At 36.6% G+C, this 22,528-nt stretch overlaps 1 protein-coding gene across 2 annotated transcripts in view; it reads left to right on the forward strand.

The window, feature by feature from the left end:
* Nucleotides 1-2,281: 2,281 nt before the first annotated feature.
* The window catches only part of eea1 (early endosome antigen 1), a 32,723-nt gene continuing 12,476 nt past the window's right edge, over nt 2,282-22,528 (forward strand). Inside the window, exons 1-20 of one of the 2 annotated variants that reach the window (XM_067390226.1) lie at nt 2,282-2,553; nt 5,835-5,909; nt 7,236-7,348; nt 7,644-7,698; nt 7,852-7,923; nt 8,066-8,102; nt 8,878-8,982; nt 9,085-9,206; nt 9,325-9,480; nt 13,307-13,423; nt 16,570-16,908; nt 17,272-17,421; nt 17,681-17,800; nt 18,488-18,691; nt 18,783-18,983; nt 19,517-19,630; nt 19,743-19,898; nt 21,148-21,287; nt 21,900-22,230; nt 22,405-22,506. In XM_067390226.1, coding sequence (XP_067246327.1) covers nt 2,530-2,553; nt 5,835-5,909; nt 7,236-7,348; nt 7,644-7,698; nt 7,852-7,923; nt 8,066-8,102; nt 8,878-8,982; nt 9,085-9,206; nt 9,325-9,480; nt 13,307-13,423; nt 16,570-16,908; nt 17,272-17,421; nt 17,681-17,800; nt 18,488-18,691; nt 18,783-18,983; nt 19,517-19,630; nt 19,743-19,898; nt 21,148-21,287; nt 21,900-22,230; nt 22,405-22,506 — 2,733 coding nt within the window. In that variant the 5' untranslated portion in view covers nt 2,282-2,529. The remainder of the gene's footprint in view (nt 2,554-5,834; nt 5,910-7,235; nt 7,349-7,643; nt 7,699-7,851; nt 7,924-8,065; nt 8,103-8,877; nt 8,983-9,084; nt 9,207-9,324; nt 9,481-13,306; nt 13,424-16,569; nt 16,909-17,271; nt 17,422-17,680; nt 17,801-18,487; nt 18,692-18,782; nt 18,984-19,516; nt 19,631-19,742; nt 19,899-21,147; nt 21,288-21,899; nt 22,231-22,404; nt 22,507-22,528) is intronic. The other variant, XM_067390227.1, reaches the window with a different exon arrangement.

Below are 22,528 nucleotides of genomic sequence, written 5' to 3' on the forward strand. Positions count from 1 at the left end.
TACTCAAAATCATTAAATAAATTGACATTCACTGGTTATTTTATAGGTGACATATATAATCTACTTTTTTAGAAAATAGAAATGAGTGTGCAGTCAGGAAATTCAAGTGGAGATGGAAAAAAGAAGGCAAGGCATGAGTTAAGAAAGCATGAGAGGAGTAAAATTGATGCATAAATATAAAACCTTGTTCTGGATATTCAGATTTCATCAGATTTAAAGGTGATAGAGAGGATTTTTTCGTCGACTGAGAATCCAAAGACTGTTACTGAGTTTTTGAAATGAGCGCATGCGTAAGAACAACCCCCCTCCTTCACAGCTCATTTCAAAGGAACGCCTCCCAAAACTCGTGCACGAGTATTGGAACAGGAGTGTTTACCACCGGCATTCGCTGTGTCGTGTTAGTGGATTCATTATGTTGGACTCACCGCAGGTAACTCATAATCTGCAGTTGTTACTCCTGTCTCCTGTCAAAAACATTGCATGCGGCGCCTGTGGAGTGTGGAAAGTTACTGGAGCGCGCAGCCGCGCTCGTCTGTCACAAGGAACGTCACGGCAGTGATTGACAAGCCAGAGGGCCAATCGTTTACGCGATTGGCTGATGTTTTTAAGGCCCTACCTCGTGCACAGATTATGTATATTAATATTATTACTTTCAGTGCACCTAATAAATAGTCTTTTATCAGTTAGTTAAGACAGTTTCAAGTAATATTGCAAAAATGTATTAAACAAAACATCCTATTTAGCACCTTTAATGTCAACGCAACATGATCTATCAGTTGTTTTGAATTTTACAAAAGCCCTATAGGCTATGAGTTTTTGGGTTTGTTATGTTGAATATGATTGTTTGATAATGTGTTTATAAATTGTGTGTTTTTAATTAATATACAGGATAAAACAGGGCTGGCCCACTTTACCTGAAAAGAAATTAGTCTGGAGTGCATGATCTGAAATGATTTATTGGTATATATCTTGCAAATAACATATTATATGAACTGTATTCAAATTGAAATATTATAGACAGACCTTAAAGTTAACAAAAATAATAAAGAAAAGAAATCACGTTTAACAAAAAGTGGCACTTTGCATGCATCCTAGAGCTTATTATGAGGTTGCAAAAACACAGCAAGTATGTTTGCATTCTATTTGAAAACCACAGGCTATTTTTTCTGGATTTTTCCTTTTTTTCCCCGAATTTAAACAACTGTATCATTCCTAAAATCTGCTGGGGAAAAAAAAGACTAAGCTTTGTCTTAGCTGTTTTCCCTTCTAGACCAGCTAATAAAACAACGTTATGCTGTTTCAAGTCAAGCTGCTTTTTCCCCCCTTTTTTTTCAGTGTGAAAAATAATTTTCTCACTCATATATACCTAGTAGTTTGGGAATGCCCCAACAAAATGCATCAATGGAGAACAGCTGACTTTCTCTTTTTTTTTATTAAAACAAAGTATACAAAAATGTTCACATTTACACACAAAATTGCACATAACGTGAACATAACCTTTCATTAATCAAAAATGCGGTATTTAATGAAAAATATTGCAAACCTTCTTTGCTTTTTATTGTTCTTCAAACAGCAGTCCTTTGTCTCTTAGAGGCGCCTTGCCCTTGTGTATGTGAAATTGTCCCCTCATAATAAATATTTGTACAAGAACATTTAAATTATTATTATTTTCATTGGAATACATAGCCTAAATCAAAATTATTCATCTTGAATATAATATCTGCTTTCCTTCTAACAAAATTTTCCATATAATCCACCCAAAAAATCTTACAATTACAAAAAAGGACAACATATTATTTTTCTGTTGAACAAAAATCACAGGAATAATCAATCTTAATGAAATCTCAGTAACACTTTTGGCTGGAAACAGAGCTACTCCCATTAATGCGAATAAAGTAATCGAGTAAGACAACCCACACTCTCAAACAACTTATATATCTGCATATATTTGCCTATTTATTCAATAAGCTTTAAAAATGTTGTATTTAAAAATGTTTATCGTCGCCTTGGATTCTATTACGTCATTCGAAAAGCTTCATGGGATTTGTAGTTCATGGCCTCATAAATATTAGTCTTTTACCTTTGTGTACTTCTCCTGTAATGATTGTTATGTTGTGGTTAATCTGCTATATGGTTGCATTTGTCAATGACATTTTACTGGGGAATTAAAAAAAATACTAATGGAAAAGATGAATGGGAAAATACTTCCTGAATCAAAGAAAAAGTGGGCTATCAGTGTTGCGCTTCTAACCGACAAATCCCGCCTTTGACCTAATCTCTCGTTTTAATGATTGGTGGACGCTCCTACTGACAGCCTACGATTGGGCAGCTTAGATGCCGTTCACGCAGGCGGTCCAATCATCGCAAACATTGAGTAGACGTCGGGCGGGACTTATCGGGAAACTGTGGGCTTGTACAGAAGCAGCAGTGTGTGTCTGCAGGTGTCAACAACAAAATATTAAACACTCCCTTATTAGACAAAACTTTTAAGATTTGATTTTCATAGTTCTAGCCAGAGAAAGGACCAGAATGTTAAGACGAATATTACAGATGGTGAGTGGAAAACACACAGACACTCATTGAGTTGAATGTGATTTGTAGCTCGTCGGGCCTGACTGAATGATGGCCTTATGCGAGATTGATTAAAATGACTTTTCGCTTGTGGTTTCTTGACGACAGTCTCCAAGCGCGACTGGAGAAGATCGCTTTTGTTCTTGAGGAACAGTGAATATTCTGATAAAATCATTCTGCTTAATGTTGGCATGGAGACTGAGCTGTTAGCCGGTTAGCGGGCTACATAGCTTTGCAAAATTACTTATTCATAAGTCGTTTTATGATTAACGACAAGCAATGACAAGGTGTCAGCTTTGTTAATTTTGAACAAAAAACGTGTCCTCTTGAAATAGCTGGTCTGAATGTATTTTTCAGTGATCTGTCAAGCTGTGACTCACATTAGATAATTTCCACATTAATAGAAATGTCTGATCTGTCGGATCTTCTGCTATAGTTATACAGCCTTATCTTTTAGGCAGCAGATGACAGTCCTTGAAAATTTAATTTCTGCCTAATAATATTCCTGTAAGATACTATGAATCTACCATAGGTTTTTGGTTTAGCAAAATTGTCAACCATCATGGTAATATAATTGGTTTGGTTTTGTTTTGTTTTTGTTTTTGCTTTTTTTGGACATGCAACATGATAATGCCATGTAACCTTTTAAAGTGCCTTGCAGTACCGTGCAAAAATCATGTAATTGTGCACTACTGTTTAAAATGTTTTTAATGTTTTTGAAATAAGTCTTTTATTATCACCAAGGCTGCATTTATTTGAGCAAAAATACTGTAAAATATTTAGAAATATTTTTACAATTTCAAATAGCTGTTTTCTGTGTTATCATATTTTAAATTCTAATTTATTCCTTTGACGCAAAGTTGAATTTTCAGCATCATTACTCCATCTTTAGTGTCACATGGTCCTTCAGAAATCATTCTAATATGATCTGATTTGATGCTCAGGAAGCATTTCTTATCAATGTTGAACTCTGTGGTTCTGCTTCAAAAAAAAAAATTTTTTTTTTTTACATTTTAAATGTCTTAAAATGTTACCTTTAATTTATCTAATGCATCCCTGCTGAATAAAAGTAATAATTTCATTCAGAGTTAGTAAGTATTATAGTTAAGTATTTATACATCTTGGTAGCATTTGCTGCACTGCCTTTATTTAAAAGTTAATTTATTTTAAATCATTGCAATCAGTTTTTGTCACTGAAGTACAGTAAATAACTGCATTACAGTAATGAGAATTGAGGGATAAAATGTTTCTATTTGTCCTAAAAAATATGATCATAGTGCAAAAAGTTACAAGGGGCTTAACTTTAGATTATATCAAAATAAAATTATGCAAAATTAAGGTTCTTTTTCCCGTTGATTTTGGGGTGTTACATGAATATTTCTTTACCCAACTCCCATCTCTAATACAGAGTCAGCCTTTGAGGATTTTGAAAGTGTATATATATATATATATATATATATATATATATATATATATATATAATATATATATATATATATATATATGTATATATATATGTATATATGTGTGTGTGTGTGTATAATCAGTAATCAGGCATAACATTATGACCACTGAGAGGTGAATAACACTGATTATCTCTTCGTCACGGCACCTGTTAGTGGGTGGGATATATTAGGCAGCAAGTGATATTAGGAAGCAGAAAAAATGGGCAAGCATAAGGATTTGAGCGAGTTTGACAAGGGCCAAATTGTAATGGCTAGACGACTGGGTCAGAGCATCTCCAAAACTACAGCTCTTGTTGGGTGTTCCCGGTCTGAAGTGGTTAGGATTTATCAGAAGTGGTCCAAGGAAGGAACAATGGTGAACGTGTGACAGGGTCATGGGAGGCTGAGGCTCATTGATGCACATGGGGAGCGAAGGCTGGCCCATGTGGTCCGATCCAACAGACGAGCTGCTGTAGCTCAAATTGCTCAAAAAGTTAATGCTGGTTCTGATATAAAGGTGTCAGAATACACAGTGCCTCGCAGTTTGTTGTGTATGGGGCTGCATAGTCGCAGACCAGTCAGGATGCCCATGTTAACCCTTGTCCACCGCTGAAAGCGCCCACAGTGGGCACGTGAGCATCAGAACTGGACCAAGCAGCAATGGAAGAAAGTGTCCTGGTCTGATGGATAACATTTTCTTTTACATCACGTGGATGGCGGGTGCATGTGCGTCACTTACCTGGAGAACACATGGCACCAGGATGCACTATGGGAAGAAGGCAAGCCGGCGGAGACAATGTGATGCTTTGGGCAATGTTCTGCTTGGAAACCTTGGGTCCTGCCATCCTTGTGGATGTTACTTTGACACATACCACCTACCTAAGCATTGTTGCAGACCATATACACCCTTTCATGGAAACGGTATTCCCTGGTGGCTGTGGCCTCTTTCAGCAGGATAAAGCACCCTGCCATGAAGCAAAAATGGTTCATGAATAGTTTGAGGAACACAAGTTTGAGGTGTTCACTTGGCCTTCAAATTCCCCAGATCTCAATCCAGTCGAGCATCTGTGGGATGTGCTGAACAAACAAGTCCGATCCATGGAGGCCCCACCTCGCAACTTACAGGACTTAAAGGATCTGCTGCTAACATCTTGGTGCCAGATACCACAGCACACCTTCAGGGGTCTAGTGGAGTCCATGCCTCGACGGGTCAGGGCTGTTTTGGCAGCAAAAGGGGGACCAACACAATATTTGGAAGGTGGCCATAATGTTATGCCTGATCGATGTATATTCTGTACTAGTAAAAAGATGTCTTGGACCAAACCAATGTGTTACGTGGTGAAGTGTCAGTAGAAGGGAAGCTGAAAGTAAGGTCTAATGGTGATTAAACAGTAGTTTTTTTTTATCCCTGTGACATCTTGTGATCTGATAGTAGGCACATATAAAATGTCAAGGGTGTATCAATGTTATAGAACAGTATTGTTTGACATCATACTGCTCTCGGTTGCCAAGATTGAGGGAAACGTTAAACGATCCTCTTGCAGAGTATACCGTTTCAGCCCGATGCGTGTCCTCGGATGAATGACAGCCATGCCGAGCACATCCCAAGAAGTAAACCGAGTAATATTTGCCTTTACACCTTGTGAATGACATGAAATGAGCAGCACTCCAACCAGCACTCATTCTTGATCAGCTGCCCAGTTACCAGATCAGCTGTGCCAGATATGAATAGTGTGATATAACGAGATGAGTTTCATTGCAGCTGACATCTGATTCAAATCCTTCCTTTCTTTACTTTCTCTGCCCATATCTTTGTAGACTCCTGGGAAAGGAGGCTCCCAGAGCTCAGAGTCTGAGCAGCCGTCTGCTGATGTGAATAATGAGTCCTCAGAGGTAAGCCGAATTAAATGTATAACTCTACCACATTACTGCCAAATGCCTCAATGCCTTCAAATCTCTTTCTGTCATTTGCTAAAATGATATCATTGATGTATTCAAGACTTTAGGGATAGATTTTAGAGAGAGTTCACCCAGAAATGAAAGTTCTGCTATTGTTTGCTCACTTTTTTAAGGATTTTCATTCAAAATTAAACATTTATCAAAATGTTCACACCAATCTTTTCCATACAATGAAAGTGAATAGTGACCGGGGATCATATTTAACCATTGCTTTATGTCTAGCATGTTTTGCAGTGTCTTGGCACATGATACAGCATGAATTTAGTGACACTTTTTGCATTTAAAGAGGAATGTCTGAAGTATAAATTAGAAATGTATCTTGTTTCCCTCTATAAAAAAGAATCGCATAAAACATAATTCTCAAAAGTGACCCACATTTGATTTTTAACCACTGAAAATGTGTACGATTGACCAATTTACTCATGTAGTTGCGTTAAGATCTCAATATCTCTGGGATTGGATCAATGAGGGCTTTTAAAATGCAGATACCAAAAGGACAGTTGGTTATGAAGCAGAATCTAAAAGGATATCTTTAATACTAAAAAGAAAAGAAAAGATAAAAAAATATCTTTAATACTTCTTGAGTTGCAGGCATGCAAACTTGAGGCAAAAAACACCAGAAGTGATTTTTGCTATTTTTGAACTGTCACTGTTGGCATATAATGAAACAAAAGATTGCTCAAATCAACAGATTTTACTAATATACCTACCAATCTCTATATAAAAATAAAATAATTATATCTTTCTAAAGTCATTTTTACACCCCTCTTAACACGATTATAAGGCCGCACAGAGAAAGTGCTTTTTGCGTGTGTGTGGTTTGTCATTTTTTTTACGTTTTTTTTCCATCAATTTAGAATAAATTTTAGTATGAACGTTTTTGCTGAATCATGATTTGTTTGAGGAAACGTTCGTATGTAGATTTTACACACAAATTTGTGCGTACACATTCTTAGTAACCGAGACGAGACCCAGATTCGAGTCTCAAATTTAAAAAAAATGCAAATATACATTCTGCAATAATGGTAAAGAATATCTTTCTGCCTAACATCTCCTTTTGTGTTCAATGGAAGAAATAAAATCAAATGGCTTTGGAATAAAATTAGTGTTAATAAATGATGAGAGGATATTAATTTTTGGATGAACTCTTACTTTTAACTTAATTTTAATAACGGGTGTACGATGATGTTAAGTTATGTGTTCTTTGCTCTTTCGTATCTTCCCCGGATCTCATTGTGGTGTTAATTTGTTTGTCTGCAGGGCTTCATTTGTCCCCAGTGTATGAAGTCACATAACTCTGCTGAGGAGCTCTTCAAACATTATGAGGTGTTCCATGAGCCAGGAGACCAGCCGTCCCCCTTCAGCCCTGGCAGGTGGGCTTCTGTATTATTAAACCCTTCTTACTCCATTTCCTGTCAGGAAAACTCAGTTGCTCTGTCAGATAATCTTGCCATCCTGAGATTTAGGCTGCAATTAATCCTAAAGTGAAATATATTATGAAGTAAGGAATACAGAAAAGAAACAAAGAAATAGTCATAGTGTTTTGATTGTGACCGTTTTTCTTTGGAATAACCTGTAGCAATACATGTTATTCCAAAGAAACATCATGTATTGCAACATGTTATTCCAAAGAAATATAATAAAGGCATGTGTTTTTTTTTTGCTAAGGGAGGATCTAGTCCTTCTTCGACAGGAAGTCCAGGATTTACAGGCTTCACTGAAGGTATTCTGCCTTTGAGTTCCACCCTTCTTATCAGCCTTAGTATGCCTGAATTGTGCACTACTCATAGCACTATTACTCAATGAAGTTATTTCCCTTTGTATATGTCTATTACGTTTGAAATTGCTGATGTGCATTTTTTGTGTGTGTTTTCAGGAGGAACGCTGGTTTTCTGAGGAATTGAAAAAAGAATTAGACAAAGTACAAGGACAACTGGCTACTAATAAAGTAAATCCTTTGAAATGCTTGGTTGTTCACACAGAGATCAGAGCAGAGATGGTTTAAGAAATGTTTTAATTATGCCTAATAATTACTGAAGGAATGTTTGCTGTGTTCTCTAATTGAATTGCTGGATGTGTATTGATTTTAGGTCTCACAGAGTGGTGGTACCAGTGGAGAACCATCAGGTTAGTGAGTAGTGTTAATTAGTTTTTTTCTATAAAGGAATGTAGCAGGTTCAATACAAGTTAAGCTCAATAGATCTGTGGGATTACATTGATTCAGTGATTGCAATCCTATTAATATCCTGTAATCTCAATTTTAAAATATTATATAATATATAAAAAATATTATTAATATTATAATTATACTTTTAACTTTTACTCTTTTATATTTATATATATATATATATATATATATATATATATATATATATATATATATATATATATATATATATATAATATATATTAATAAAAAATTAATCAGATTTCAGATTTTTTAAATATATATATATATATATTTTTTAATATATTTATTATTAATATATGTACATGTGTGTGTATACACACACACACACACACACACACACACACACACATATATATATATATATATATATAAAGTTAAAATATATATAATATGTGTGTGTTTGTGTGTATACACATGTACATATAACGTATATTAATTTAAAAAAATCAGATTTTTACAATTTTTATATACATCATTATTGTATCATTATATAAATATTAAATATATATTTTTATCATTAAAAAAGCAAAAATCACTGGATTTTATTACATTTTTACTAAATTTTTAATGGAAATAATTTATTGCACAAAAGCGGTCAACAGAATGTATCTTGTATTGAATATTGAACCTTTGTTTAAGTGGTGGTTTGCCAATTTTTAAAGCATAATGGTACATTTTGTGAAGCTGTAGTCAGTATTTCTATCTTCTCAGAGCTTGAGATAAGGCTCAACGAATCTGAGACAGAGAAGTTCAACATCAAACAGATGAAAGACTTATTTGAACAGAAAGCTGCTCAGCTCGCAACTGAGATAGTTGGTAAGCTTGTAGGAAAATTCCTGCCTTTTATATTTATGCAGTTTGTTTCTTTTATAAAATAAAATAAATTGTTTTAAAATGAGTATGTGTTTCATATCTCAGACATCAAATCTCGTTATGATGAGGAGAAAAGCATGAGAGAAGCGTTGGAGCAGAGGCTGACCAATCTAAACCAAGATCTGCAGAGAGAGAAACAGGAGAAGGAGAAATTGGCTGCAGAGCTGGTAACATCTCCTTTATTGTCTCATTATAATTAATGAGTTTGCATCCTCTCAGCTGCTGCTGTGCATACTTCATCAATCTCTCCCAGCTTAATCCTGTCTGTCATTGGCTCTCCTCCAGCTTCAGAGGCCTGGAGTGGAAGACGTGGAGGTGTTGAAGAAAGAGCTGGTGCAGGTGCAGACTCTCATGGACAACATGACCCGGGAGAGGGAGGAGGAGTCCGAGCGCCTCAAGAGCCAATACCGACAGCTGCAGGCCAACTTCACTACCTCAGAGGTGAGCTCAAACCTGCTGTGACCTTGTCTGCACTGTACAACTGACATAAGGGCAGAGTTACAATGATGTCTGCTTTATATACAATTGATCTCTGAGCTGTTTATTCGGAAAATGTAGGTATCGATAGAAGCTGGCAAATATGGAGACTCATGCCAGAATCAATAGCTCGTAAAGGCAGGGATAATGAGAGGTCATTTTGAGACAGAGACAAGCAGGTGACCTTTGAATGGGTGCACCAGTGACGTCACTCTTCCCTTTGAAGCAAACCGAGCTTATGACCGATTGTAGATTACTGGTTACGCTGTCTAGACAAAAACTATGAAGACACACTCACAAGGGATTTCATACAGTAGGATCCAATCATAATGTAGTATCCGAACGTGTTTGTTAAATGTCTAAGGGTCACACTGACTGTCCTTTCTAACAGATTCCTGAGGTTAACCATTAACCCCCTGGCCGGCCTCCCACCACTGAGTGTTTCCTGTAAACATGCCTGTAATCGCCTGCACTTTTGACCTAAAAATCGCTTCTCATTATATAAGGTCTCACAAACGCGGGAATAGTGTTCATAGATCATTACAAACAGGTTACTTGAGTGCACTTTTTTCCCCTGATATTCTGGTTTGACTTTGGTTGGTCTACACAATTCAAAGGCTGCCATCTAGTGACCGTATAAGGAAATATTAAGGATGCAGACATCATTCTTCACAATATAGCCCTATAAATCTATTATAGTGTCTCTGTTCCATACTCTAGAGAGCTGTCTAGTAAAGCAATACACTTAAATAACTGATTTGTATCTTACATGAATCGCACACACAAAAGTTAGATGAACTATTTAATTTTGAATTAGATTTTTTCCCCCAATACTTTTCAGTAATAAAAATAATATAGTTACACTTCCTTTCAAAAGTGGTAGTAAGATTTGTAAAATATTTTTGAAGGCTTTTGCTCACAAGGCTGTATTTATTTTATTAAAATCACAGTAAAGACTGTAATTGTGAAATACTATTACAATTTAAAGTAACTGTTTTCTAGTTTTAAAATGTAATTTTATCCTATGATGACAAAGCTACCTTTTCAGCAGCCATTTCTCCAGTCATCAGTCTCACATGATCCTTCAGAAATTATTATAATATGCTGATTTGGGGCTTAATAAAACAAAAAATGCCACCCAGGTTGGCAGCTCACCAGGGTTTGAAACACAGCCAGTGTTTTGCTCCAGTGTGCTTGTCATAACCTTTAAGCGCAGTGTATTGGCACCTCTGTCTCTGTACCATGTGTGTCCTGTCTCACCTCACTGGTTTGTGTGTCCTTCTCCCTCGTTCTCTCTCACCCTTCACTTAACACTGCACCTACTTTGCATTCTCATGGAGATTCGTAAACTCGAGGTAACGGTTTCCCTCTTGAATGCATCAGTGTCTGTCAATTCTTTTTCATAATTCTGCCTGAATGTCACTTTTTTCATTAGAAATTTTCAGTTATTATGTTATACAGCATTGAAGTAGTCCCTCTTAATGTCTATCGCTGCGTCCCAATTCACCTACTTATACTATGCCCTAAAAGTATGTACTGTTTTTGTGAAGTACTTTTGTGTGTGTAGCAAAAGAGTAAACAGTCTTTGGGACATACTACTTAGTCATAATTGTATCTTTAACAGACCGCTCTGTCGCTTAGTCATGTGCATCCTCATTGTTTAAACTGCCCTGTCAATCATCTTGTAATGGTTAAAATCCTCCACGTTCAGAAAGAAATGTAGTCGCACAGTGATCTGCCAGTTATTTGTCTTTCATGCAGACTTGGAGAACTCTCCTCATGTGTTTGCATAATGATGCATTTAAAAGTTAATGACCAAACGTATCTTTATAAAAGTTCACAGTGCTGTTGTAGATTAAGTATAATGTGGATAACATTGAATAAATATCTTTTCACCACATTACATACTGGCTATTAATCACTGGCTATTTATCTAAACCTGTCTACTTAAACGTCTGTCTCATATATCTGCAGTGTTTGTAGTTTTTATTCGAGTTTGTAGTTCTAATTAACTCACAATGGGTTGTGGGCAATATTAGCCATTAGAGTGTGCATGGATGTGTTCTTCAGATTCTAACCAGAAAAGATAAAACATCCGGGGATCTTTGGAATACTCATTTCAACATACTGTGATTTTACTAATACTTAAAGGAACACTCCACTTTTTTTGAAAATAGGCTCATTTTCCAACTCCCCTAGAGTTAAACAGTTGAGTTTTACCATTTTCGAATCCATTCAGCTGATCTTCGGGTCTGGCGGTACTACTTTTAGCATAGCTTAGCATAGTTCATTGAATCTGATTAGACCGTTAGCATCTCGCTCAAAAATGACCAAAGAGTGTCAAAATTTTTCATATTTAAAACTTGACTCTTCTGTAGTTAGACTGTTCCTGTAGAGAGTGTACTTAGTTGTACTAAGACTGACGGAAAATTAAAAGTTGCGTAATATCATTGCACTGCTGCACCCATGGTACGGCAGCAAAGTTCCTTGATTGTTAAGCAGGAATGAGAGTATAGTTCCTATCGGCCTAGAAAATCGCGACTTTTCATTTTTAGTCGGTCTTAGTACACAATGTAACTACAGAAGAGTCAAGTTTTAAATAGGAAAAGTATTGAAACTCATTTTTGAGTGAGATGCTAACGGTCTAATCAGATTCAATGAACTATGCTAAGCTATGCTAAAAGTGGTATCGCCAGATCCGGAGATTGGCTGAATGGATTTGAAAACGGTAAAACTCAACTGTTTAACTCTAGGGCAGTTGGAAAATGAGCCTATTTTAAAAAAAAGTGGAGTGTTCCTTTAATGTATAATATGCAAATTGGGACGCAGCATACATTTTATGTTCTGCATGTCATCAGCTTTAGATTTTTTTTAACCCGCATTCTCCACCAAAATGCAATGTTCTTTTCAATTTCTTCCTCAATTTTAGAGTACTTCATCCAATGAAAAGTGTACACTGAAATTCTTTTTCTTGCTTTTGACATATGCAAAAATATTAGACAGAGTAGCTGACATATTAAAATTGATGTGAGCAAAAGTGACTCTGTGAGGGAAGGAAGTACAGTCTATAAGTCCTGGGACATTCATTTCTAGGACAACATGGTTTCTGTACACAGCAAAGAACCCTGCAGATTTTCACAGAAATTAAATGACCATCTATAGTTCTACATTATGAACATTTCAGTAGCATTTTTGTTTGCAAATGTGGAAAATTATTAGTTTTTTTTTTTTTTTTTTTTCTCCATTTAACAATATTAAATAAGGTAATATGATTAAGATATGATGTATGAATAGTAATAGATTTCTGCAGATGTTGCTTGGTAATCTGTGAGCAGCACTGTCATCTGAGTAGAATACGTAAATAACAGCATATAGACACATACACTGCCATTCAAAAGTTTAGGATTGAAATAAGTCTTATTAGAAAACAGTAATATTGTGTTTTCTGTTTTAATACATTTAAAATTTGATGACAAATGTAAAAAATATTCCACTGATGGCAATGCTGAGTTTTCAGCAGCTATTACTTCAGTCTTCAGTATCACATGATCCTACAGAAATCATTCTAATAATATGCTGATCTGGTTCTCAAGAAACATTTCTTCTTATTATCAATGTTGTTCTGCTTAATGATTTTGTGGAAACTGTGATATATTTCTTCAGTGCACCATAACAGACTGCACTTCTGTCCCTCAGAGTTTCTATTTTGTTTGCTTGAAATTAATTACAGGGCATACTCTGAATAGAATTATTTTCTGTGGTGGTCTCACATTTGTGTGCTTGTTTGTAGACAACGATTGCTCAGTTGAAGGCGGAACTGGAGAAGGGTCCTCAGGAGGCAGCGGTCTACACCCAACAGATCCACCAATTACAGAGCAACCTGAATAACTACCAGCAGCAGACCCAGGTAACACTCACATACACAAACAGATGCTGATATGTTGTGTCTAAAGTCACTGGACCACCCTAAGCAATGAGGCATGTGCTCTATGCTCACAGCAAATCCAGCTGTATATTTTAATGGCCTACTTTATGGCTTCACAGAACACCCGTCAATGCAGACTATGTTAAGACCTGCCAGCTTCTGCACCCACTTCCAAATTTAAGTTTACTGTACCTCTGTTTACAAGCACTACCAGCTGGCTTTCAGGAAATGGCTTCACACATTTCTCAGGAAGCTGCTTGGGGTGCTGGCCCTCTGTATCCAGTCCAAAGTGGCCCCATTGACCTGTCAGCACACTGTGTGATTTGATTGGTCATTAAAGAGTGTTGACATACGCATCACAGATGCTGTGCAATTAAAGCAGCAGGGGAGGATTCGTCTCGTGCCTGTTTTGACGGTCAAAATGATATATGGCCACAGGTAATGACCCACAACTCTCTAGTCTATTGTTTAGGTTGTCAGGAAGGGATTAGTAGATCAGAGTCCAAAGGCGTGCTGACTTCTGAAAAATGTGGACCATGGTACTGATGGGAAGTGAAATAGGGGCGATTAAGGGGTTGTTAATAGAAACATCCCTGTGAAACGTCCTGCGGGATAAATATAAACGATCATTTCAAGTTCAAAGGGAAGATACTTTCAAGGACAGTAATGAGAGAGAGGGCAAACTTAAACTTGCTACTCACTTGTTTCAACTTTATGTATTAGTAACACTTTATAACACTTTATAGGATTAATTTAACATTAGTTAATGCATTGGGCGATCATATTTATTATATTATATTATATTATATTATATTATATATAATAAATATGTAATAAATATGTAATAAATATGTAATAATGCGATTTCAATTAATAAAGATTAATAAATACTGTATCAAATATATTGCTCATTGTTAGTTGATGTTGGTTAATTAATGTTAATATATGAGAGCTTATTGTAAAGTGTTACCATTTTTATTCATACTATTTTTATTTCTATGATCAGTTTGTGGAAAGGAGTTCAGTTAGGAGGTCAAAAGTTGTAGAAGCTCATAAATCATGTACAGTAAGGTCTGAAGAGACTGTATTCATACAGGAGAGAAGCCAGTCATTTTCAAATACACCTGCAGAATATTTTTTCTAGTCATGTATTTCGCCATTGAGGATTTCTTAAAAATAGTGTGTAAAAATCTTTTCTCATCTCGTCTCGTAAACTCAATCTCGAGTCTCGTCTCGTGAGATACCGGTCTCATCACATTAAGGGTGTAACGGTACATGTATTCATCCTGAACTGTACGGTAAGGACGTCAAGGTTTGGTTCATGCAATTAGACAACGTATACAGTCAGTCACAGGGGATCCACACTCCAATCCAGAAGGGGGCGCGTGGTAATGCAACACTGTTTGCTAACCACCACGACAGGAAAGAGAGCAGAAGAACAGCACATGTGCGAATGACCAAGTCCTCTAGATGCACGCACGCGTTGAATGCGACTTTCTGTGCTCACGGACAAAGGAGTGTACATTGAAAGGCTCTTACTCTCAACTGTGCGCGAAACGAGGCGGAACGCGGAAAAATAAGTATAGGAGGGTTGGGCTTAAGCTTTGAAAGTTTAAAGAGTTAGTTCACCCAAAAATGAAATTTCTATCATTAATAACTCACCCTCATGTCGTTTTAAACCCGTAAGACCTTCTTTCCTCTTCCGAACACAAATTAAGATATTTTTGATGCAATCCAAGGGTTTTTTTTATCCCCCATAGAAAGCAATGTAAGTACAGTCATTCAAAGTCCAGAAAAGTAATAAAGACATTGATAAAATAGTCAACGTGACTACACCTTAATGTTATGAAGCGACTAGAAGACTTTTTGTGTGCAAAAACAAAACAAAAATAATGGCTTTATTCAACAATTTCTACTCTACCCTGCCAGTGAACGCAGTTAAGTGCTTCCATGTTTATGTCCGAACGCCGGCTCAGTATTGGACGAGGCTGTTCACGTGAGCCGGCGTTCAGACGAAGCTCTGAACTGTGTTCTCTGCGTACGAGTCTGACAGGGTAGAAAAGAAATTGTTGAATGAAGTCGTTATTTTTGTTTTGTTTTTGTACACGAAAAGTATTCTCGTCGCTTCATAACATTAAGGTTGAACCACTGTAGTCACGTTGACTAGTTTAACGATGTCTTTAATACCTTTCTAGAAAATAAAAGAATGACATTCAAGTTTGAAACAAACCTCATGTTGACACATTTTTTGGTGAACTATCCCTTTAAGGGTGCGTTCACACTTGTAGTTCAGTTCGTTTGGTTCATTTGGTCCGGACCAAAGAAGAAAAAAATACATTTAGTCCTAGTCCAATTAGTGTTCAGATTGTCAATTTTATCACCGAACCTTCAGGCATAGGGATACATTCACAGCGTGATTGATCGGATTTTATGACGTATTGCCTATTTTGAGACGGAACTTACCGAACATCCAAAACAATGCTGTTTTCTGAGGTAAATGCGCTCGTTGTGTGTGTGTAGCGGTGCGTAGCCTGCATGTGATGGTATTTTGGCCAGCGTGACAAGTGTGAACGCACCCTAAGACTCTTTCAGACACTTGGAGGACTAAATAGAAAATGGGATACTGCAAGAAGACACAGTTAACAGCAGCACATGAACAAATAAGACTGCAGCTCTTTGCTCTAGCTTACAAAGATGTTGGAAGAAAAGAAAAAGGGTATTCAGCTGCTCTCAACCTTGACATTATGAACTGATGCAAAGCTCAAGATATGATGTATTTATCATCTTCGTGTCACTGTTGTGTTAGTCACTGCACCCTAATCCTCCTTGCCCTTTTTATAGCTGTCACAAGTAAAGGTCAGAACACAATTACCCAGCCCTGCCCTCATAAAACTCATAAAAGAGGTCTCAGAGATATCCCAGGAATTCTCAGACATTTTGTCAGCAGCATGCCGCAACACTGTTGTTTGGCATCTTATTGAATGTTGATGTTCTGTGCAATATGCATAGACTGGTCTGATGAATGCTTATTTTACTGCATTTGTATAGGTTGTCATAATAAGACAATAAGTGTATGAATGAGTTGTCATTTTACGCAATAAGTGTCTAATCTTTCTGCCACTCCTCAGCTTTTGTCAGAGAAGTTATCTCGTAAGGAGAAGGAGAATCAGGAACTTGAGGAGCGTCTAGGTCAGGAACAGGCTTCTAAGAAAAGCCTTCAGGCTAGTTTGCACCAGAAAGACCTGGAGCTCCAGGAGAGCCAAGCACGGGTGTCATCAGGGGAGGCAGCTCTGAGTCGGGCCCAGACTGAATCGTCCGAACGCGGGGAGGAGGTCACACGACTCAAGCTGGAACTCAGTGAGCTGGAGAAGAACCACCAGGTGTTGAAGGCAGAGAGGAAACAACTCCAACAGCAGAGAGAGGATAAAGAAAACCAGGGCCTGCAGCAGCAAAGTGAGATTAGCCAGGTCAGAAAGAGATGCATAATTCTATGAAAACCATCAGTCCTGTTAGAATCAAAAATTATCCAACTATCCAGAATCAAATCCATTCATTATTTAGTTCAGAATCAAACTCATTCATCCATGCATGTAATTCTATTTTTTTTTTTTTTTTTATTTACAATCATAATCAGATTCATCCAGAATCAAAATCAAATTCATTCAGAATCAGTATGTTCAAGATAAAAATCAACATCAAATCCATTTATCCAAAAATAAGTCCCATCCATCCATTACATACTTATCATGTACAGTAGCAACCTACATTAAGATGATATGATATCAAGCTGTATCGTTATAATCAGGCTCTTATATTTTCATCCTCTTCAGCTGCATGCGAAGCTGCTGGACGCTGAGCGTCAGTTGGGGGAGCTGCAGGGCCGGCTGAAAGAGCAAAGACAGCTGTCAGGAGAGAAACTCAAAGATCGGGAACAGCAGGTGACAGACCTGCAGCTTAAACTGTCCCGCCTGGAGGAACAGGTAAAGACAGAAAACGGCTGATTATTAGAATTTTTCCAGGAATGGACATACAAGCTAGAAGACTTGGAGCACATGAATTTACTGATGCATACTGAGAGTAATTATTAGTTTAGTCAGCTTCTTAATTTATGTTGTGTGTATTTACGTGCACAAGCCAGACATAATAATTATTACTATGGTGGGCTTGAGTGTCTTGTTTTCACTATTAACCACTGCATGTGTCTCTCTCAGTATGTGACCTGTGACCATGTTTGTGTAGTTAAAGGAGACCTCTACCAAGTCTACTGACCTGCAGCATCAGCTGGACAAATCCAAACAGCAACACCAAGAACTACAAACACTTCAACAGAGCACTAATGGCAAACTTAGAGAAGCACAGGTAAACAAGAGTCCTATGAGTGGATTTTTCTAGAAAAAACAATGTTTGCTCCATAGTACATGGAAAATATGTTTAGACATATGTCAGAATATTGTTATTTATTATCACAAACAGGGCTCAACATTAAGGATCAAACATTTTTTACAGTATATGCCATCTTCAAAGAAGTGTTTATGTATTTTTGACATTATAGCTATATAATTTCAAGATATTATTGAGTTTAAAACAATTATTTGTTGTATTTTATTCTTTGGTTCTATCGATCTATCAATCTTGGAAAAATCAAAAGTTTGTGGTCAGTAAGATTTTTGTTTTTATTGTTTTTGAAAGTAACTTATGCTGAAAGTAGTCTCTTATGTTCACTAAGGCTTCATTTATTTGATTAGAAATAATGTAATATTAAATATATATAAATAAGTAAATATTATTACAATTTAAAATAACCTTTGTTATTTTTTAATATATTTTAAAATGTAATTTATACTTGTGGTAAAACTGAATTTTCAGCATCATTACTCCAGTCTTTAGTGTCACATGATCCTTCAGAAATCATTCTAATATGATAATTTGCTGCTTCAGAAACATTTTGCATTATTATCAAAGTTAAAAATAATATTTTCGCTTAATATTTTTTTTTTTTTTGGGGAAACTGTAATACATACATGTTTCTTTGACCTTCCCTTGCAGAACGACTTGGAGCAGGTGTTGCGTCAGATCGGGGACAAGGACCAGAAGATCCAGAATCTTGAAGCTCTGCTGCAGAAGAGTAAGGACAGTGTGAGCCAACTGGAGGCAGAGAGAGAGGATCTGTGTGCTAAGATCCAGGCCGGTGAAGGAGAGGCAGCTGTGCTGAACCAACTACAAGAGAAAAATCACTCTCTACAGGAACAAGTACTGGACGCTGCAATAGTATGACTACACAATCCAACTCTTAGAACAGGACAGAATCTGACTCTAGTTTTCCACCCATGTGTTAATTCAGATTACGCAGCTTACTGACAAGCTCAAGAACCAGTCAGAGAGCCACAAACAGGCTCAGGACAACCTTCATGAGCAAGTACAGGAGCAGAAGATCCAGCTGCGTTCAGCGCAAGACCGCTGCCAGGGCCTAGAGACAACCATCTCTGAACTTAACACTCAGCTCACAGAGAGCAAAGAGAAGATTGCCCAGCTAGACACACAGGTACTTGTGTTGTGTTTGTAGATAATTATTTAAATGAATTATTCATGCAAACATGGTATATGTGCGTTTCTGTTCAGTGTTGTTATTGTTAACTAAAAGCTGAAATAAAGAAAAATCTAAATAATAGATGTCAAACTTAAACCTAACTTAAAAGTTGAAGTAAACTGTAATAAAAATAAATTGAAGGTTTATATATATAAAAAACAATCTAATAAAAGTGATAAAAGCACATACAATTACTTAAAATAAAATGAAACAAACTGAAAAATAAAAGCTAATTTAAAATATTAATAAATACTATAATTGTATATTAATAATACTAAAATTAAACCTCATGGCATTCTAACCCAGAATGATGTTTTCTGTGAACTGTTCCTTTAATGCAAAGTGACATTAGAGTGCTTTTAATTTTTATTTATTCCAGCCCAGTGATTTCTTATGTAAGATGTGTTAAAATATTAGTCAAGTTTATTAATATTTAATTATCATCAAATATATATTAAAAAAAACACTCATGACATTTTTTTTCTTAGCTGAAAGCCAAGACAGAGATGCTATTGTCTGCTGAAGCTGCAAAAAATGCCCAGCGAGCTGACTTAGAGAACCACCTAGAGACTGCCCAGAATGCACTGCAAGACAAGCAACAAGTATGTACTATTGCTTTGACACCATTTGAACCTAGTATATTTGAATTAGTCCTAACACAAGAGTGTCACGAGTGTTGTAAGTTCATAGAAGTGTTTTTGTGTGTTTACGCAGGAGTTGAGTAAAGTGCAGGCTCAGCTGGAGGAGCAGGGCCGCAGGCTGCAGGAGAAGCAGGAGCAGTGTTCTCAGCTGGAGACTGCTCTGAAAGACAGCAGAGACAAACTGCTGACTGCAGAGCAGAGGATAGAGACACTGGAGACCCAGACCAAGGTCAGCGCCACTGCAGCACATTTCTGCTTCGTCACCATGATTTCATTTTAGAAATGTTTCATGTCTGTTGTGTACATTGGAGATGTCAAATGTCTATAATCAGAGAACAATATTGACAAGAAAAATATTTCTTTGCTGTTTGTTATTCTCTATTTACTTACTAATAATTATTTGGAATGTTTACCTGATTGGGAAATACTTGAAAGCTACATGCCGTTGTATTAATTGAATTTGTTAAAGGTGCCCTAGATTCAAAAATGTAATTTACCTCGGAATAGTTGAATAACAAGAGTTCAGTACATGGAAATGACATACAGTGAGTCTCAAACTCCATTGTTTTTCTCCTTCTTATATAAATCTCATTTGTTTAAACGACCTCCGAGGAACAGGCAAATCTGAACATAACACAGACTGTTACGTAACAGTCGGGGTGTACGCCCCCAATATTTGCATATGCCAGCCCATGATCAATGCATTACACAAGGGCAGCCAGTATTAATGTTTGGATGTGCACAGCTGAATCAACAGACTAATTAAGCAAGCAAGAACAATAGTGAAAAATGGCAGATGGAGCAATAATAACTGACATGATCATTGATATCATGATATTTTTAGTGATGTTTGTAAATTGTCTTTCTAAATGTTTTGTTAGCATGTTGTTAATGTACAGTTAAATGTGGTTAAAGTTACCATCGTTTCTTACTGTATTCACGGACACAAGACTCTTTATTTTCATTTTTAAACACTTGTAGTCTGTGTAATGCATAAACACAACTTCATTCTTTATAAATCTCTCCAGCAGTGTGTAATGTTAGCTTTAGCCACGGAGCACTATCAAACTCATTCAGAATCAAATGTAAACATCCAAATAAACACTGTACTTACGCGATTAGACATGTTGCATGACGAACACTTTGTAAAGATCCATTTTGAGGGTTATATTAGCTGTGTGAACTTTGTTTATGGTGCTTAAGGCAAGCGCAAACTCTTGGGGCATGGAGCACGAGATTTAAAGGGGCCGCGTACCCTGAATCGGCACATTTATAATGATAGGCAGTTAAAAAAATTAATTAAAAAAAATCTATGGGGTATTTTGAGCTGAAACTTCACAGACACATTCAGGGGACACTTAAGACTTATATTACATCTTATGAAAACATGTTCTTCGGCACCTTTAATATGTATTGTTGCTATACATGTGAAATATCTGTGATCTGATGTGTTTTCTGTTTGTTTTTGTCTGATACAGAAAGCTGAGGTTGAGTTAACTGAGCTTCGCTCTGGAAAGGAACAAGCTCAAAAGGAGCAGCAGATGTTGAAGAAACAGATTAGTGAGCTGGAGATGAAGACAAAGGAGCTGAACCGTCTTTTAGACTCTGAAAAACAAGGGTAGGTACTTTATATTGGAAAATGTGCAATGTTAAAGTGAAATATTTTGAGCACAGTTTTTGTTCCTATGTTGGTGTATTTCCTTGTGAAACTGAAAATTAGAGTAGGGCATATCAAATGTGCGTACATACAGTTTGAGATTACAGTTTTTAAGATGCATTAAATTGATCAAAAATGGCAGTAAAGACATTTATAATGTTACAATATAAGGTTTCAATTTCAAATAAATGCTGTTATTTTGAACAAAAATCAAAAATGTATCATGGTTTCCCAAAATATATTAAGCAGCACAACTGTTTTCAACATTGACAATAAGAAAAAAATGTTTCTTGAGCACAAAAATTTGCATATTAGAATGATTTCTGAAGAATCATGTGACACTGAAGTCTGGAGTAATGGCTGCTGGAAATTCAGCATTTTATTCTAAAATGTAATTTATTACAGTTACTTTAAATTGTACTAATATTTCAAAATGTTACTGTACTTTTGATCAAATAAATGTAGCCTTGGTTATCATAAGAGACTTCTTTCAAAAACGTACCAACCCCAGATCTTTAATATGATGTGTATAGATCATCAGATGTGACTTGTCAATCTTCCCTTTCCTCTCAGAGCTGCCACCCAGAAAGAAGAGTTAAAGAAGAAAACCTCAGCCCTCTCCGAAACAAGACAACAGCTGGAGAAGGCAGAGCAAGAGCGTGGAACCCTGCAGGTGAGCCTGGATAAACTGTCTCAGGAGGGTCAGAAGCACCAGTCGGAGCTCGACAAGAAAGTTCAGGGTCTGAATGCAGATCTCCAGAAAGCTCAGGAGGAGAAGGAAGCTCTGACTAAAGAAATGGTAACGGTGAAAGAGGCTCTGAGCAAAGCTTCTAAAGCTCTGAAAGAGAGCCAGACTCAACTGGAGAAAGAAAAGAAGAGCAGCAAGGCCACTTTGGAAGAGAAGGTGGGTCACATGACAGAGTCTGCCCTCAAAAAGTTGTGTATGTATAAAAATAAATAAGTCATGGCAAATCTCAAATCCATTTGGCATTTATTTTAAAGTAATAAAGCACAAGAACAGTTTTCAAGCAAAATGTTTCACAAAAAGTTTAAATATAAACTTTTCTCTAATTTTTAGGAGAAGGTTTATCAGAAAGCACAGCAAGAACTTCAGAAAAACACAGAGACTACTTCTAAAGAGCTCAGCCATGTTAAAGGTCAGCTCGAGAAATCGATAGAGGTAAGATTGTGAAATATAACTC

The sequence above is a fragment of the Chanodichthys erythropterus genome, chromosome 7 (genome assembly GCF_024489055.1).
Source record: "Chanodichthys erythropterus isolate Z2021 chromosome 7, ASM2448905v1, whole genome shotgun sequence".
In the NCBI taxonomy this organism is placed as follows: Eukaryota; Metazoa; Chordata; class Actinopteri; order Cypriniformes; family Xenocyprididae; genus Chanodichthys; species Chanodichthys erythropterus.